Source organism: Lycium barbarum, chromosome 2 (genome assembly GCF_019175385.1).
Source record: "Lycium barbarum isolate Lr01 chromosome 2, ASM1917538v2, whole genome shotgun sequence".
NCBI classification, from domain to species: domain Eukaryota; kingdom Viridiplantae; phylum Streptophyta; class Magnoliopsida; order Solanales; family Solanaceae; genus Lycium; species Lycium barbarum.
Genome location: NC_083338.1, coordinates 22,524,559 through 22,541,694, shown reverse-complemented (window position 1 = coordinate 22,541,694; position 17,136 = coordinate 22,524,559). Strand labels below are relative to the sequence as shown.

The 17,136-nt window shown below is 38.4% G+C and overlaps 1 protein-coding gene and 1 long non-coding RNA gene across 2 annotated transcripts; both read left to right on the top strand.

Annotated features, from left to right (window-relative positions):
* Nucleotides 1-6,456: 6,456 nt before the first annotated feature.
* LOC132628455 (uncharacterized) lies at nt 6,457-9,085 on the top strand. Its single transcript, XM_060344237.1, has 4 exons — nt 6,457-6,972; nt 8,110-8,132; nt 8,593-8,938; nt 9,041-9,085. Exons 1-4 carry the CDS (start codon nt 6,457-6,459, stop codon nt 9,083-9,085), a joined length of 930 nt encoding a protein of 309 aa, XP_060200220.1.
* A 1,571-nt stretch (nt 9,086-10,656) lies between these two features.
* LOC132626348 (uncharacterized) lies at nt 10,657-16,721 on the top strand. Its single transcript, XR_009577245.1, has 3 exons — nt 10,657-11,056; nt 11,430-11,503; nt 15,338-16,721. It is a non-coding gene; the product is annotated as an uncharacterized LOC132626348 (long non-coding RNA).
* The last annotated feature ends 415 nt before the right edge of the window (nt 16,722-17,136 follow it).

The following is a 17,136-nucleotide window of genomic DNA, read 5'->3' as shown; positions in this document are numbered from 1 at the left end:
AAAAGGGTGCTCAAGGAGGAAGGAACCCAAGGAAGGTTGAGGATGAAGGTAGGAAAAGTATATTAATGGGCTGATCGAAAGGAGAGAAGAGAAAGGAAAAATTTGGCAATCACCAAGGACAAGCGAGAGGATAATGAACTAACAAAGCTTGCCGGGAGGTAGTACATCAATGACTTAGGATGAGGATAAAGAATATAGAGATTTGATTATAGAGGAAACAGAAGAATGTATGGGAAATATTTGTCAGCATGGACTATTCTTAGTAGCAGGAAGAAGAAGAAAAAAGAGGGTATATTGCAGGAATTCTACGACACGAACAAGAAGTGGCAGGATACTGGAAGAACTACAATGCATAGATGGGATGCAAACAAGTAGTCAAGGAAAATTTTGGATAAGTGAACTAAGTGAGTAAGAGGGATTGATAGTGGAAGTGGAAGAGTGTAGCATATTAACTTTCAATGGTACATTGTAAACGTAGGGTGAAACTGGAAGCTCAAAGTGAGAAGAATTCCAGTGATAATAGTTGTGAAGGAAGACGAGGGACAAAATGAGCAAAGTATGACCAAACATTTTGTAAAATATTTTGATGGATTCCAATGCCCCCATTAACCTATGGATTCGGGAAAATGTACAGTCACAAAAGGTAGAAGTAGAAGGGCCTTAAAGAAGGTAGCGAGAATGGATCGGTAATGCATAAACACTTCGTTTAAATGCAAAGCCCTCGACTAGCAGAAAGGAAAATAAGTCAAGCTATATGATGAGAGGATTCCAGCATTATAAGAAACCAAAAGAGTTGGAGGATCGTTCGAGTTAGCCAATGACTACCGGTACTTGGAAGTTATTAGTGTGTAAGAATACCCTTAAAAGGGGGGAAGAGCAGATCTAATTTTGAAATGAGGTATAGCCTTGTCGAAATTCCAAAGAAAGAAAGATGTTAGCTTAAAGAGGCCAAGAGTCGGGACGTAATGGCATATTAAAGATGTATTAAGAGGGAGCAAAAAGGATTAAAGATAAGCAAACTACAAACAGGTATGAAAAAAAAAAAAAGAATTACGATGGATCAAGAAATACTTCATGTGGACGTAAGGTGTGATATTTATAGGCCCAACGTATCCTAAAGAGTAATAAAGAGAATAAGGAAGGTCTCCAAGATAACACAGAGAATAATGGAAAAGACGACAGGAGGAAATCTTAGTGCTGAAAGAGATGGCAATTGTAGCAAAAGGAGCAATGGTTGGCAGTTTGGCAATTTCCAAAAGAAGGAAGAGCGTTGTTCGGCCTTACCACCTGCTATTAGGAAGCACCTCTCAGATCACTAATTATACTGAATAGGAGAGCATATACTATCAGAATTATCAGAACCATCAACGTAAAATCGTGCCCGATTACAATAGTAAGAAGGGCACGCTGGAAGGCTAACAGAGAATAATAACTAACGAGGTAATCGCCGGTACAAGGAAATCGAGGATAAATATATTTACGTTGCAAGATCCTAGCCATGATATTTCACTACTCACCAATATCAATCAAGTAAGGTACCGCAATATCCTAGCCATGATATTTCACTACTCACCAATATCCGATGCCTCAACGTGGCAAGGAGCCAAATTCTAGGTCAACCCCCAATTTTTTTAGGTATAAACCCTAATTTTAAATCTCACAAATTTATCACTAAAAATGAAGGAATCATGTTTATATAGTTACTACTCAACAATTCCATGCTTAATCAAGCTTAATACACCAAAAAATCATGGTTTTATGGTTAATAACTTATTCAAGAAAGTTACTCAAAAACTCTCCCTTATTCTCCAAGTTCTATGGAGTTACTAGCATGAATTCTTACTTAGGAAAGGTAATGAAAGAGATTGAGATTAGAGAACTTACCCTCAAGAGAAATCTGACCAAACCCTCTTTAAATCGCCTCCAGGATGCTAAGGAAAAGTAGTATAAGTAATGGGAGGAAATAAGGGTTTCCAAAGGAAACTAAATCAGAAAACCGCCCGTCGGCCGCTTTTACGGTCAACAGGGCTACTGGTGCGGCACTGCTATGGCGGTCAAGAGGGCCGCTGGTGCGGCACCTATATGGCGGTCAAGGGACCGCCCTAGCGGACCACCAGACACCAAAACTTTTTAGTGGAATCGGCACCCAGAACCACCCCGGATCCTCCCGAACACAAACCAAATATGCAGATATATATATATATATATACATATATAAGAACGCGCTACGAATGCACTCGTGGCCTCATAATTCCCAACGGAGGTCTTGTTGACCAAGTCAACCCCCAACGACCTAAAAACAACTTTCCAACCCAAGTCCGAAAATCCAACCGAGCGCATTGGGAACCAAACCAAACCCACCAATCTGTCACAAATGATTATCCGGACACCTCGAAATTGATGGATTTTCAAAAACAGTTCGCTTACCCAAAAGTCAACTATGAGTCAAACAGTTTCCACTAAAAAGCCAAATTATCCAAAAGTCATGTCAAAACTCAAACTGATGCCTAGGGAACCGTGCCACCTGTCCTTGCGGGTCAAAATGGCACTAATAAGGCTCGAAATGGGTCAACGAGGGAAAATGGTAAAAAATGCAATAAATACCAAACGGGTCGTTACATCAGATACCAATTAGATAATCGTTCGTCCTCAAGCAAAGAAAGAGAGTATGAAGGCTGACGGCAACCAACGACTCATTATCATAATCAACACAAAGACTACACGACACAAAGTATACCAAGATCATAGCTCGCTCGCCTTATCAGTCAACACTTCTTCTAACTAGCCAAAGGATCTAATTTCCGTATAACCATACTCGAAATGCTCCCCAAACTGATTCCTGAATTAAATAGACGTTTTGATCGGAACTATCTCTGATACGACATAACCATGCCTCTGAAGCGATCAATAGGTCTCACATACATCCCTCAAAATAACATAAACTTTACACATAAATGCAATCATAGCCCACTCTGAACCGGTCGAACATTCTGATTCCGCTAACATTTCCTTCACCCTTCTCAAGCCTTTCTTTGACCGCGATTCTTTAGAAGCATACAAGACAAACCCGAAACCATGACTTACTTTTGCCAGAAATGAATTCTTTCTTCATTATAAAAACTCTAAGCTATTCCATCAAAACTGATCTTTCTCACCGCCAACTTGGCCAGTTATAAGTCTTCTTAAACCTTCAAATCGTTATAAAGGAACATACCACCGAATACCTAACTGAGCAAAATATGTCAGAATTCAATTTGTCACTATGAAGATTTATTGCAACCATAGCACCTCCTCGAATCATTACCACGCCTATTGCAAACCATTATACTAACCGAAAGGCTGATCCCGGTAAAATATCATCAAGTCTACTCGCGACAAACCCCAAAACTAAACTAAAACTCATCGAATCCATGAAGGTGATCCACTGGGAACCCATAAGTCCTCCTGGAGATATCAACACAACTCATCGAGTTCTAATCAACCCACACAGACCCGAATGAATGCACCACCACTGAATCTCATCAATAATCATTCGAGCTGACTCCCATTTCAAAAACTAATCACGGTCTTACCACTCATAAGAAATCATGTCTGTCACCCTTGTCTCCAGAAGATGAAACACATCTAAGCTGTCATCTAAGTACCAAGAAACTAAACCTGGTAAATGTAACTTCGAGTTCTCAACCTTATTCCATATGCACATCTGACACACCCGAACGTTCTGACGCTAAAAACTTGTTGTCTCATATAACAACCATTTAACCATCGAACTTACCATTGTCTCACCTCGATATGCCCATAAATTTTTTGAAAGTATCCAATCTTACAGCTGCCGCTCTAAATCTCACGTAATTCCTCCCAAGTCCTTAACATCCAAAGTGCTCACCCAAGCTATCTAGTCAATATTACTTCCAACATAATACACTACCACGAATATGGTCGTATCACGAAAATATAACTCCAGCCTTCCCATAATAGGGATTCCATAATTCATTTCCCTTACACCACACTAACTCATCCACTTAAGAGTGTTACAAAATTCTTCAACTGTCAACCACACAAGCCACTTCCTTAAGCCTTAACATGTTGGTTACTTGAAACTTTCTTCTCACTAGTCGTTGATCACGAAACCTCACGAAACTCTGTCATATCACATAGTCCATTCTTGTTGATTCCATCTTTAAGCATACTCAATAATCACACTCATCTAAAACATGCAAGACAATATCACCAATATCTACACTGACCCAAGTAATCCCGAAGACGTATTTCATTCTTACTGACTCTCGATCACTATACCTTTTATCGACTTGTCAATTTCCCAATTGCTAATCAATTTACGATCATTGATATCGTAATCAATCCTCGAATCCAATCAATCGAGTATCGCATAATCATAAGTCTTACAAGACAACCGAATCAATCCCGGAGATAGGATCATACCACACACTCTGCAAATTAGAGTTTCCTTAATGCTTACAACTCTAAACTGAACACTCTTTAAATCCAGTGCATCGCTTAATCCTATGTTCGGCGTATCACATCGCTAATCTTACTAATATCCCCATGTATCCCACTGAATCGTCCTTGCCCAAAATACCTTACTCAATCTCTGAAATGTTATCTCGCACTTAATCCAGTTAACCTATCATCGATCTACCATTTCAAGCATCCTTGTTTACTAACCCCTTACTCAAAATTCTTAACGTTGCTAGCCCTCGAACAATCACCTCTTACCTCATTTATCGAATTTAAACACCTCTAACCACTCGCACGACTATCCTATTTATTCAATCACTTAAGCCGAGTAATAACACAACTAGTAGCGGGATCTAGTCAAATTTACACAATGAATACAAGGCCCCCAACGTTAGCCCAACATTAGGTGCAACATCTTATTAACCCTCCTGAGTACTAAACCTTTAAACTGGTCCAACACTGATAATCGTTCCATTAATCAATCACTGGCCCTATTAGCTCATGACATAATTGAAAATTCCAACTCATCCTCAAACTCTCAAACTCTCAAGCTCTCTTTGCACTGAACAGTCGCAACCATGCTCTCACATCATTAACTCTTGTTTTAACGATTTTCTTTCTGCCTTTAACCTTGAAAACACCAATTAACCTCATTGGTTACACTTCTTTACTGTACGTCTTGATATAACGCCCCCGCAATCCAAACCCGACTCAGGTACCTATATTACCTCACCTCAAGTCTTACGAACCTTAATACCCTAAACCTGATGTCACGACCCGACTAGGGGCCGCGACGAGCGCCCGGTGCTAGCCCACCCAGGAACCCCTTAGCTTACACTTATGCTTACATTTAGGTGAGCCACATAACTAGACATGCATTCCCTTCTTATTCATCGAACTAGTCCCATTTGGATAACAACATCTTTATATCATCATAGGCACTTATGCCACATCAATGTACACGGGCCGACGAGGCCAACAAAATGGTATACAAAATATAGGTCGACAAGGCCAGACATATCTAACCACATACACGTGACTACGAGCCTCTAAGAGTATAACATATCACACTAGCGGGACAGGACCCCGCTATGCCCATAATTATATACACAAAAGATTAAGTACCCAAAAGTAATGGCTCCGAAAGAAATGGAGCTCTGCTATGTGATCTCTGAATAAGCAGCTATGGATCAAGTCTGTCTCCCTGTGCACCTGCGGGCATGACGCAGCGTCCACAAACAAAAGGACGTCAGTACGAAGAATGTACTGAGTATGTAAAGCATGATCAACATCGATATAGAAGCATAATAAGCAATATATGAAGTAGCATAGGAGGGGAGACAATAATATCATCATCATGGCACTTACTTGCTTTCCATAGGGACATTTCGTTTCTATTGCGTATCTGCATACATACATCCATATACATAACATGTTCGTACTCTTAATGATTCCATTTACATAACTTATACATATATATATATACATAGATACATAGCATTTACATAACATACCCGACCTCGTAGAATCGGTGTTCCATATACATACTTGGCCAACCAAGGCTCAAGGTTACTCATACCTAGCCCTACCAAGGCTTCAGGGTTATCCGTACCATCTGCAGATGTGCGCGCGTTTCGTAATCGTATACATACTCTATACATATTCATACACATATATTCTACCCGGCGTTATAAGCTCGGGGTTTTATTATAGCCCTTCATAGGCACATATAAGCATACTAGCCCGTAGGCACCTTTAACATCATTATTATTATCATCATCATTACTATCATCATCATTATCGCTACGTCTATATCATAGGACTCCAGAGTTTGTTCGCAACAATATAGTTTGCCGATTTAGGATTCTAGAGTCAATTATCACAGATGATGCGGCAGATCTCAACAACGATCTTATGAGAGAGACTTGTGAAAGGTTTAGGATTGCCCACCAAAATTCTACAGGTTATCGATCACAGATGAATGGAGTAGTCGAGGCAGCAAATAAGAACATCAAGAAGATCTTGAGGAAGATAACAGACAGTCACAGGCAGTGGCATAAAAAGTTGTCATATGCTTTGCTTGGTTACCGTACCACTGCTAGAACATCCATAGGAGCAAATCCTTATATGTTGGTATATGGTTCCGAAGCTGTGATACCCGCAGAAGTAGAGATACCGTCTCTAAGGATTATCCAAGATGTTGGTTTGGACGATGCAGAATGGATACGTAGTAGACATGAACAGTTGATGCTCATTGATGAGAAAAGGATGGACGATGTCTGTCACGGTCAGCTTTATCAGAACAGGATATCCAAGGCATTTAACAAGAGAGTAAGGCCTAGGAAATTCGAACCAGGGCAGTTGGTTTTAAACCGAATATTTCCTCATCAGGACGAAGCTAAAGGGAAATTCGCACCAAATTGGCAAGGTCCACACGTGGTTTATCGAGTGCTTTCAGGAGGAGCATTGATTTTGGCAGAAATGGATAGTAAAGTGAGCACGAAGCCCATCAACTCAGACTCGATCAAGAAGTACTACATCTGAAGACATCCAAGCTAGCTTTTTCTTTTCCGTTGTAATTTGCATTTCTATTGTAACAGAACTACGCTGACCTGACTTCCCATGGTGGGATACGTAGGCAACCCACATCGGGTCCGGTCTCTTGTAATAGAAAATCCCAAAAACATTATCTTCATGTAACTGGAACTACGATTCGACCTGATTTCCCTTGGTGGGATACGTAGGCAATCCCCACCGAATTCGGTCCTTTTATTAATCTTCTTTTCTATTGTAATTGAACTACGTTACGACCTGATCCCGATTGGATACGTAGGCAGCCTGAGTCAGGCTCGGTCATTGCATTATTTTACCCTTCTATTGTAATTGAACTACGTTACGACCTGATTCCATTTGGATAGGTAGGCAGCCTGAGTCAGGCTCGGTCACATCCCATTACATATCATTTTCTTTTCATTTGTACCCCCGAACTACGTACAGACCTAATTCCTATTTGGGATACGTAGGCAACCTAAAAGAGTTCGGTCATACCTTTAGGAAACCTTTTATTTGTAATGTAATTATAGATTAGGATCAGTCTCATCGTCAAAGACATCGCGACACTTGGCTTGAATACAAAGAAGCGTCATCAGAGGAACAGACTATGCAAAGACACTATTTGGATGTGGGCGTCAGAATGGAGAAGCTCAATGCATTTCAGAACATGTCATAGTCTAAAAAATGATAGAGTTTTATCGCATTTATACATAGTACATATACATGCATATCCGATTTCTAAAATACCCTTTTTTTTCTTTTTTCTTTCTTTCAAAGTGCATTTACGTATTTTTCCACCTACCGGTCTCCGGACAGAGATCTCCACAACCAAAGAAGCTCAAAGGATTCAAGTGACAAGGCTAGGGCCACGATCTACACAAATCAACACCCCCTCCCAAACTAAGAATTTTTCTTTGAGTACAGGATTGAGAGGAATTAGGACAAGATGACATCGAAGCGAGGTTCCAGTGGAGGCGTCACAAGATCCATCACTACATCATGAGCCAAAATAATCTTCTCCTATTTTATTTTGTTATCTTGGATTAGTCATCTCTGAACGTTCCATTAAATTTGCAGGTATCTCCAGAAGCAGGGTCAAGGTTGATTACTCGAGAGATGGGGGCCCCCGTAGCAGCCTTGTTCCTTAATAATAACTCCGCCAATAGGAGATACAATCTAACTGCGACTAACTCCGCCAATCGGAGATACAATCTAACTGCAACTAACTCCGCCAATCGGAGATATGATCTAACTGCAATTAACTCCGCCAATCGGAGATACGATCTAACTGCGACTAACTCCGCCAATTGAAGATACAATCTAATTGCACCAAATAACTTCGCCAATTGGAGATATGATCTAACTGCGACTAACTCCGCCAATCGAAGATACAATCTAACTGCGACTAACTTCGCCGGTCAGAGATGCCATCTAATTGCGTCGACTAACTTCGCCAATCGAGGATACCGTCTAACAACGCCAATTACCCCGCCAATCGGGGACCGCCGTCTAACTTCGTCAACAACTCTGCCGATCAGAGATTTTTACTTTACATTATAGTTGCTCCGCCAACCGGAAGCTTTTACATTACAGTTGCTCCGCCGATCGGAGATTTTTACTTTACATTTCAGTTGCTCCGCCAGCCGGAAGCCTTTACATTACAGTTGCTTCGCCAACTGAAAGCTTTTACATTACAGTTGCTCCACCAGCCAGAAGCCTTTACATTACAGTTGCTTCACAAGCCGGAAGCTTTACATTACAGTTGCTCTGCCAGTCGGAAGCTTTACATTATAGTTGCTCCGCCAGCTGGAAGCTTTACATTACACTTGCTCCACCAGCCGGAAGCCTCTACATTACAGTTGCTCCGCCAGCCGAAAGCTTTACATTTCAGTTGCTATGCAAATCGGTGCTTTCAATTCTAGTTTGTCTACAATCCCTTCCTTTATTTCCTTATGTTATTATTACATTATAACTTTGAACTGCACAGGTATCTTTACATCTTTTGTAGATGAACACAATACAATGTGGAACTATCTCTGCCACAACGAACTGAGGCGCCCCGTTTGATGAGGACATCAAACTCACAAGCTAGAGTCAATGAATCCGCTCTCCGCTTTAGCTCGCCAACCAGTTTTTCTTTCAATTTTTTAAGAAGTCACTTCTTTTGAGAATATACATTCTAGAAACACAGTCAAATTCTTCCGCATCCTAAGCTCGTCATAATGCGATACTGGGACAATTCTGAGGGTCAGTCCCCTACGACGAGCTGATATGATCCTATGATAGCACATAGATGCATTCGTGTAGAGTCTCGCTTATGGGTGTGTTGCGGGCACCACATTTATAATCAAGAAGCTGCAAAAGTACATCCTGTCATCAGAAAGACCTTTTTCATCAGCAATCTTTCCCAAAATTTAACCACATCTTCCTAACAACATCTAGTGTCACCATAATTCGACACTGGGACAAAATTTTGAGTATCCCTCAAAATTTTTATCTTCTCGTTTTCTTTAAAACACATCTGAATTAATTCCCGTCCTCTTCAATACGTAGGGGACTCAGAGTCAAGCTAGTCATATTCCATTCTAGCCATTTTCGCTCATGTTGAAACCACTATCCTTTCCATCTCTTAAACCTCGTGTTACCATAACTACAACACTGGGACAAATTTTTGAGGATCACTCAAACAATTTTCAACAACTCAACCTTCCAAATATCCAACAAAACTATTATCCCTTGTCCATAACAAGAGAGCCAATGTCCTCACAATTTAGACACTGTGGCAAATTTTGAGGACCTCTAAAAAATTTATCGTCTCCTTGTTCGAACTACATCGACCTGATTCTCTTATGACCCGAGCTATGTAGGCTACTCAGGAACCAGAGTTCGGTCGAATTCATAAACTCACCTCTTCATTCTCCAAAGGATTACCCCCTTTGTAGCTATACTCTTTCCCAAACCCAATTTGGTTTATTCATCGGGACAAAATCAGGTTTATGTCAACGTCTTCGCCCAAAGACTCTTTCATCATCCCTGGTCGAAGAGGGACAAGCTGTTGACACCCAATTTTGGCCCTCTTTTTTGTTTAATTAATTTCACTATGCTTCTCAGTCATGAAAATTCCGCAAAAATGAGTTTGAAATATTTTCACTAATTACTACGCTATTTTTACGATCTTATTTCTCCAAATTAAGAAAGGTTTCTATTCGTTTCTCAAAAATCACCAAACATCATATTTTTATAATTAAAAATTTCTAAACATCATTCTTTACAATTAAATCACTCAAAAATAACGTTGGTGTTCCTATATGACATTTTCCTTTAATCCTATTTATTACTATATTAATCATCTTCTTACTCTATTTTTAAAACTAAATACGTATATTAAATTACTCTATTGTAATTTGTATAGGTATACATTTGTGGGAATTAATTAGGACAAAGAAGCATATTTTAATTAATTGATTGAAGTAAAAAGGGATTAGAAATTAAATCATCTACCATAATATTGGGCCAATTCCCTTCTCCCCTTAACCCAAAATCTGAGGCCCAACCGCCCCAGCCTAAAACCCAACTGACCCGGCCCAAACCCCTACAACTAAACCACCTAATTCCCTACTCAATCATCAGTAACCTTTCTCTCTAAACCAACAGCCCTAACCAAAGAACCTCTTCAACCATCGCCGCCACCCCACCCCCCATCACGTCACTTCCGTCACCTCACCACCACCACGCCCATCAGACCACGGAACCAAACACCCCACTCTCTCTTTAATCCAAAACCCTTAAGTTCGTTGATTTGATGCCATAGCCGCCTCCACTGCTACCACGTCTCCTGTCCTTTTGATTGACGTGGTGGCAGAGCCGAAAGGAGCCAATATAGGTCGTTTCAACCTCTGTAGAAGAGGAGTGCAATGAACCACCAGTTTCAAGCTCGAACTCTCCTTCGATTCAGTGGGTAATGGAGGAATCTACCATGTATTAGACTCCAACGGCTCTTCTCCTCTCAAATCGAACTGAAAAGGTGAGATTTTCACCCGTTTTTCTTGATATTATCCATCAAAATCTTTTTTCCAGAACTCCCCATCAAAAAATGTCAACTTTTCCCCCTCTTTTTTGAATTCCAAATTTTTCAGCCTCTTGAAGAAGCTGATGAAATCCCCTCAGTGTTTGCCTATAAATACGACCTTCCTGGGCTGTTTTAGATAAGTTTTTTTGAAGGCTGAAAATTCCCTTTGAACTAGGCTGAGAATTGGAGAGAAAACTTTTATTTACTCTAAAGTTGAATTGGAGAATCCCTTTCTTTTTCATAAGTCTTCATAACTATAAAATTCGTAGTTCTTTCTAAGTTCTCAGAAAATCCTATTTTAACTCTAAGTTCTTTTGGTTGTTCTCAGCTAAGCAAGGATTGCTTTAAGCGGATTCGGAGACTAGACGACGATAATAGCCTCAGTTCAATGTCACGGAGAAGGTAATCACACTCGTCCTCTTTTCGTCTTTCATTTTAGCAGAAGTAGAAATGTAGCCATTCAAGTGTTTCTTATCGTTTGTTTGGTTTGGCTGGCTGGAATGAGTTCATTCTTCATTTGTTGTGAGCTGGTGTAAAACGACTAATTACACTTAGTAAAATTAGTAATTAATCCATCAAAAAGTGTGTAACTATGTTGCCGTTGTGTATATCTCTGCCTTACATGTTTATCCGAATTTGTTTTACCTCTTTTGTTTAAAATCGTGAACGCACTGTAGATCTTAGAGGAAAGCTATTCGTTCGTTAAAAAATAAGAAAAAATAAGAAAGCAAATAAGCGACAGGTTCAAATGGTTGTTTGTTCATACTCTCTGCATAATCGTTATCATGCCTAAGAAAGTTGTCCACTTCATCTAGAAATAGTTCAGATCATGAGTTTGTGCAAGTTAAAATATGTGCTTCTTTGGTGCTTTTAATAAAATCTACTAGTCTAACATGTGTTCAAGAAGTACTCATTCACTACGGGATAATTTGGAATTCAAACTGAAGGTTTATGCATATATAAAGAAGTGTATTTTCATTTTGATTAGTGGTTTATACTTTAGCATGATTTGAAATATGATTTGTTTCCTTTAGAACAAAAGTGCTTTTTGTTTATCTAAATGTTAGCAGGATTTATCATCTTACTGATTTTTGTCTGAAAAAAAAAAGTACTTTTTTGTTTAACTAAAAAGGCATTAAAGATGATGGCTAAAGAATGCTAAAGTCTGTTAGACTCTGTAATTATTTTTATAAGCGCATATTTAACCATGGTTCAAAGTATAGGATATTATGATCTTATTTGTAGGATTTTTTTGTATTTCTACTAGCGGGTAAAAGTTATACTGTGAAGGTAATATGAAATGGGAATAAGCTGTTTTCCAATAGGTTTATTTGAAGAGTGAGACTTGTTGCATTAGAAATCATGTTTATGGGGACTGCACTCTTATCTTGAATTATTATTTCTTTGAGTAATGTCGTCTCCAAAATTAGTTGAGTTAGTGCCTGTTGTTAACCCATCTGTTTCAGTTTTCACTTTGCTGGTTTCAGTTTCATTTTTTTGGTTGTTTAAGTCTAAACTGCTATGTTGATATTTCTGTTTGGCTGGGACTATTTCTGGGAACACTTGACACACTTGCTCCGGGTTGATCTTGTTTGTAGTTGGAGTTGGTTTTTGGATTAGTCTATCTAAGGTTCACTAAGTTGCTAGGAGTACACTCATGGTTTAGTTTGCTGGTGGGTTTCTTTCAAACTAGTAAAAAATGAAAGTTGGCTAAGGCACTTTGCTTTGTCAAAATTTTTTTTTGCTTTTGAAAGATTTAACCTTGATCCGCTTGTTCCTCTCATACATGAAGTATGGATTGTCCAGTAGTATTTTTCCTTCTTTCTTATCTGATTATTGTCAAGCCTAAATACTAAGCTAAAGATGTCATTTAGTTTTCACCACATCATATTTGAGACGTGATACAGTTCAAATTTTGTGTGTATATGACATCTCTTTTCTTTTACCGTGTCCATGAGACCTTCTTAACCTAAGATGACTCTTATTTATCGATTTTTTTTTCTGAAGTTTTGCATAGTTGATTAATATTGTTTTGATGTATATATATAAAAAAATAAAATAAAAAAAGCTACTGTTTTTAACTAGAAAGGCTACTGTTTTCCGGTTAAAAAGTTACTAGTTTGATTGGAGAAAAGGGTTACCATTTTGATTAGGGAAAAGGGGTTACTCTTTTGATTTAAAAAATAGGGGTTACTATTTTGATTAGGGAAAAGTTGTTGATTAAATCAGTCGAATATGTGATCAACTTCGTCGCCCACTTCAGATATTCTTTTTATCTTCCTCGAAGGATTATTTGTCTGGTTGCTCTCATTAAGAGTAAAATTTGCACATAATCATCATGAATTAACAATGCTTACAGGAAGCATTTGGCAGCCTGTTGAATATGCATACGACTAGTTGTAATTCTGTCCTAATCAACTAAGTATATGGCTGTTTTTCGTCTGAATTCTGTCTCCAAAAGCTTGAATTTGCTTACTGCCATGGCAAAAATTAAGATTGTGAGTGACTTCAAGGATATATAGAGCTTAAGGGTAAGATTCCACTAAGTCGTTTAACAATAACGACCCCCGAAAAACTGATTGCAGGGAGACTTTTGCATTGGTTGAAAATGTTGTTTAAGCTTAACATGTAACTCTCTGTTAAATCTCTGTTTTTATGAGCAATCATCCCCGTAGTTAATTGTTATATCCCGTATTTTTGGACTAGAAAATTTAATCGTCCGACATGAGCAAATTTACCCGAGCCCGGAGAATTCGATCATACCCAAGGATAAAAATCAAAAGCTCGGTGTATACAAGGAATGAAGTCCCAAAATAATTTAGGACTTAACAAGTGTGACCACGGTGATTGAGAATAATATTTGGTGTGTACCAAAAGGGACTATGGACTAGTGCTACGTCACATAATCATGGAATTGGATATTTAATATTATTATATGTTATGATAAACCTTATCCAAACAAAAAGCAAGATTTCAAGTACGGAAAATGACTTGTTGGCCTTACTTCCTACTTTAAAACTTGCATGTATTTCAAGAATATACAAATGAGAATTGCTGCCTAACTTTACATTAAATGGTAGTAGTTTTTATGAGAATTTTCCAAGGGTTAATGTGCTCTCTTATCACCGCCTAACATCACCGACTCACCTCAAGGATTACTTAATCACTTTTGTCATCTTCTAACGTTGGGAATCTGAGGCTACACGGAATTTCTAGGAGCTCTTTCTTGGTAGAAATATTATCACCTCCTTAGGAATCGCTCTATGTACACTATAAATTTTTAAGTGTAGAAATGTTCTTCATTCTTTAGCTATTACATCCACCTAGTTGGCGTAAACTGCTGAACACTAGTAATTTGAGGAAGTCTTTGAGTATGGAATTAAATCATTGGCGTATTGTTTGGCTTTTACACAAGCGTCGTTGGAAGAAAGATTATTCGCCATAACAATTGAAATTTGACAATTCGGTATCAAAACCTTTGAGCTTGGATTTGAGATTAAACTTCATTGTGTGCTGCTTTGGGAAGTATTGTATCTTAAGGAGATTAAGGTATGTAAAGTTAACCCTTCTTTCTTTTTGGCATGATCTTTATGAAACGAACAGACGATGTGTACATGATTCCAAAGAAGTTCCCATTCCTAGAGCCACTAGGATGGCTAATGTTCTTGATTTTCAAAAGATATTTCATTATGTCTTGATACGTGTATATGATTCCAGAAGTTCTATTTTGATATAATCCATAGTGATATTCGAAAGGTACTTGATATGACTATTGTCTTTATTTTCAAATGATAGTTCGTTTTGATTATTCTATTGAGTCTCAAATATGATTTAATTTGCATATGGTTGCTCACTACTCTACTCGTGCATGCCTCAACATATCTTTCACTGAGTCCCGGGCCAGGATACGTTTTCGTGCACAGTTTCACTGCATTGTTCACCGAGTCCCTCACTAGATGGCCGGGATACGGTATATATATGATGTGTTTATGGCGCCAAGGATGGTATGTGGCGACCTTATTCACCGAGTCCCATAATGGGTCGGGTATGATATATGATATTGACATGCATGATTTATGTTTCAAAAGGCAAGTGTTTTGGTATTCTGGATGTTATACTTGTTTCCTGTACTCCCTACTTCAGTATGATTCTCTTTACTGTATTTTATGTTTTATATACTCAGTACATATTCCGTACTGACCCCCTTTCTTCGGGGGGGCCGTTTCATGCCCACAGGTACAGATAGTCGGTTTGGTGACCCTTCAGCATAGGACTTCTACTCAGCTGTCTTGGAAAGCTCCGTTGTTCCGGAGCCTAGACTTTTGGTACAGATCTTATGATGTATATGTATATGTTTATCCAGGGGTACGGCGGTGCCCTGTCCCGTCATATTTTGCTATCCATACTCTTAGAGGTCTGTAGACATGTGTGGGTTGTGTATAAATTCTGTTTAGCTGTGCCTATACGATGTGCAATGATATGATGTTCGTCTGTAGTGGCAGCCTTGTTGGCTTGCGTATCGTTTTATGATTTGATTAGTTGTGACTCCTCAGGAGATAGTTTATCTGGATATTTATATACGTGACGACGTTATGAACCTTGGAGTTCTTTTGCAAATTTTCATATTGTTCTTAGATTCAGTTTGACTATATCCAACAGGTACGTATACGAGTGTCCAGGTCGGGCACTAGTCATGGCCCATGGGATTGGGTCGTGACATTAATCATTTTTATTTTTATTTTTAAAAGGAACAGAATGAGATGCTAAAGGTTGTGAAATGACATTAGTTAGAGTTTTGGTATTAAGATTGTGATCAATGGTTTTTATTTTAAATCGTTCTCCCCATTTCATAACAAAATTTCCAGCCATGCTTAAGTGAAAAATGAAAATTTCTTACTATTGGTATAACATTGTTGGAAAACCATTATGTGATTAAGTGTTCATATAGTCTTTCAACTCGCATAACTAGTGACCTGTGTGAAGATCGGGACTTTACTAGAAATTAGTATTTGTAGTCGAGGGTAATAAGAAGGGGCTAGGTGCATGACTAAAACTATTAAGTAGGATGATTAAGCACTTAGATTGAAGCTACTGTTTTCCTCCTCATTCTAAAAGTTTGAATCTTTTTGTCCATTCTTTGACTGATATGAAAATTTAGTTTGAACAAGCAAGTCTTTTCTCTTTTAATCAACTGCTTCAATTTCTTTTTTTTTTCTCTGAACCATTTGCTTCTCCTTCTAGCCCTTTCATGAATGTTGAACACATATATGAATCCAGCGGCTGTTCTTACCATAGGCAGTGTGTCCTTGAAATGATGGTATAATGTGTCTAATTTATTAAAGTTTAGGGGTTGTTTTGTCATTTTCTTTTAGGGTTCTTAAAAAAAAAGTGTGCTATTTGAGTTGTCTTTTGTTGAGAATTTGAAATTTGATTACTGGAAGTTGTATATCCGGGCCCCTTTATTATTGCGACAGCTTTTGTGGCATCCTAGTTATGCTTTGTGGTTAAAAGGTTCTGTTTGTAGGTAAAATTAGATAAAAAATAAAAGTAGTGACCTGTGGTATTTTGTGAACATTAGAAGTCGAGAAATGATGGTTGTTGTAGTGTCTCCTGAGTATGTTGTATAAGGTTCTTGTTTTAACCATAAGTTACCACATGTGGTTTAATGGCAAATCTGATGGCATCTCGAATATCCTATTTTTGTACTAAGAAAGGCATAGGTGGATTTAGAGACAAGATGATGAGTCTTCTCTTAGTGTTATCTGTCAATATAATTTCCCATCAGTCTTGGCTGAACAATGTCTATCTTGTAAGCGTGCAATTATGTCATCAATAAGTTGAGAAATCAAGACCTCAAAAATGAGTATAAAATTAAGACAAGAACTGTTAGAATCGTGATTGAATCAGTCTTAGTTTATAGCCTGCATTTCATGTATTTTCTGAAGAGTATAAGTCAGCTGAACTTGCTGTCCAGTTGAACTATCCATTTTTTTTCTTTATTTTAAAAGCTTTGAAACTAGTAAAATTAAATCGTT

What these genes read in the sequence shown, in the direction of transcription:
- LOC132628455 (XM_060344237.1), top strand. Translation starts at nt 6,457, where the DNA reads ATGAATGGAGTAGTCGAGGCAGCAAATAAGAACATCAAGAAGATCTTG. An exon ending in TCTCCAGAAGCAGGGTCAAG is followed by an intron (nt 8,133 to 8,592) that starts GTTGATTACTCG and finishes TTTACATTATAG; the next exon opens with TTGCTCCGCCAACCGGAAGC. An exon ending in TTCAGTTGCTATGCAAATCG is followed by an intron (nt 8,939 to 9,040) that starts GTGCTTTCAATT and finishes CATCTTTTGTAG; the next exon opens with ATGAACACAATACAATGTGG.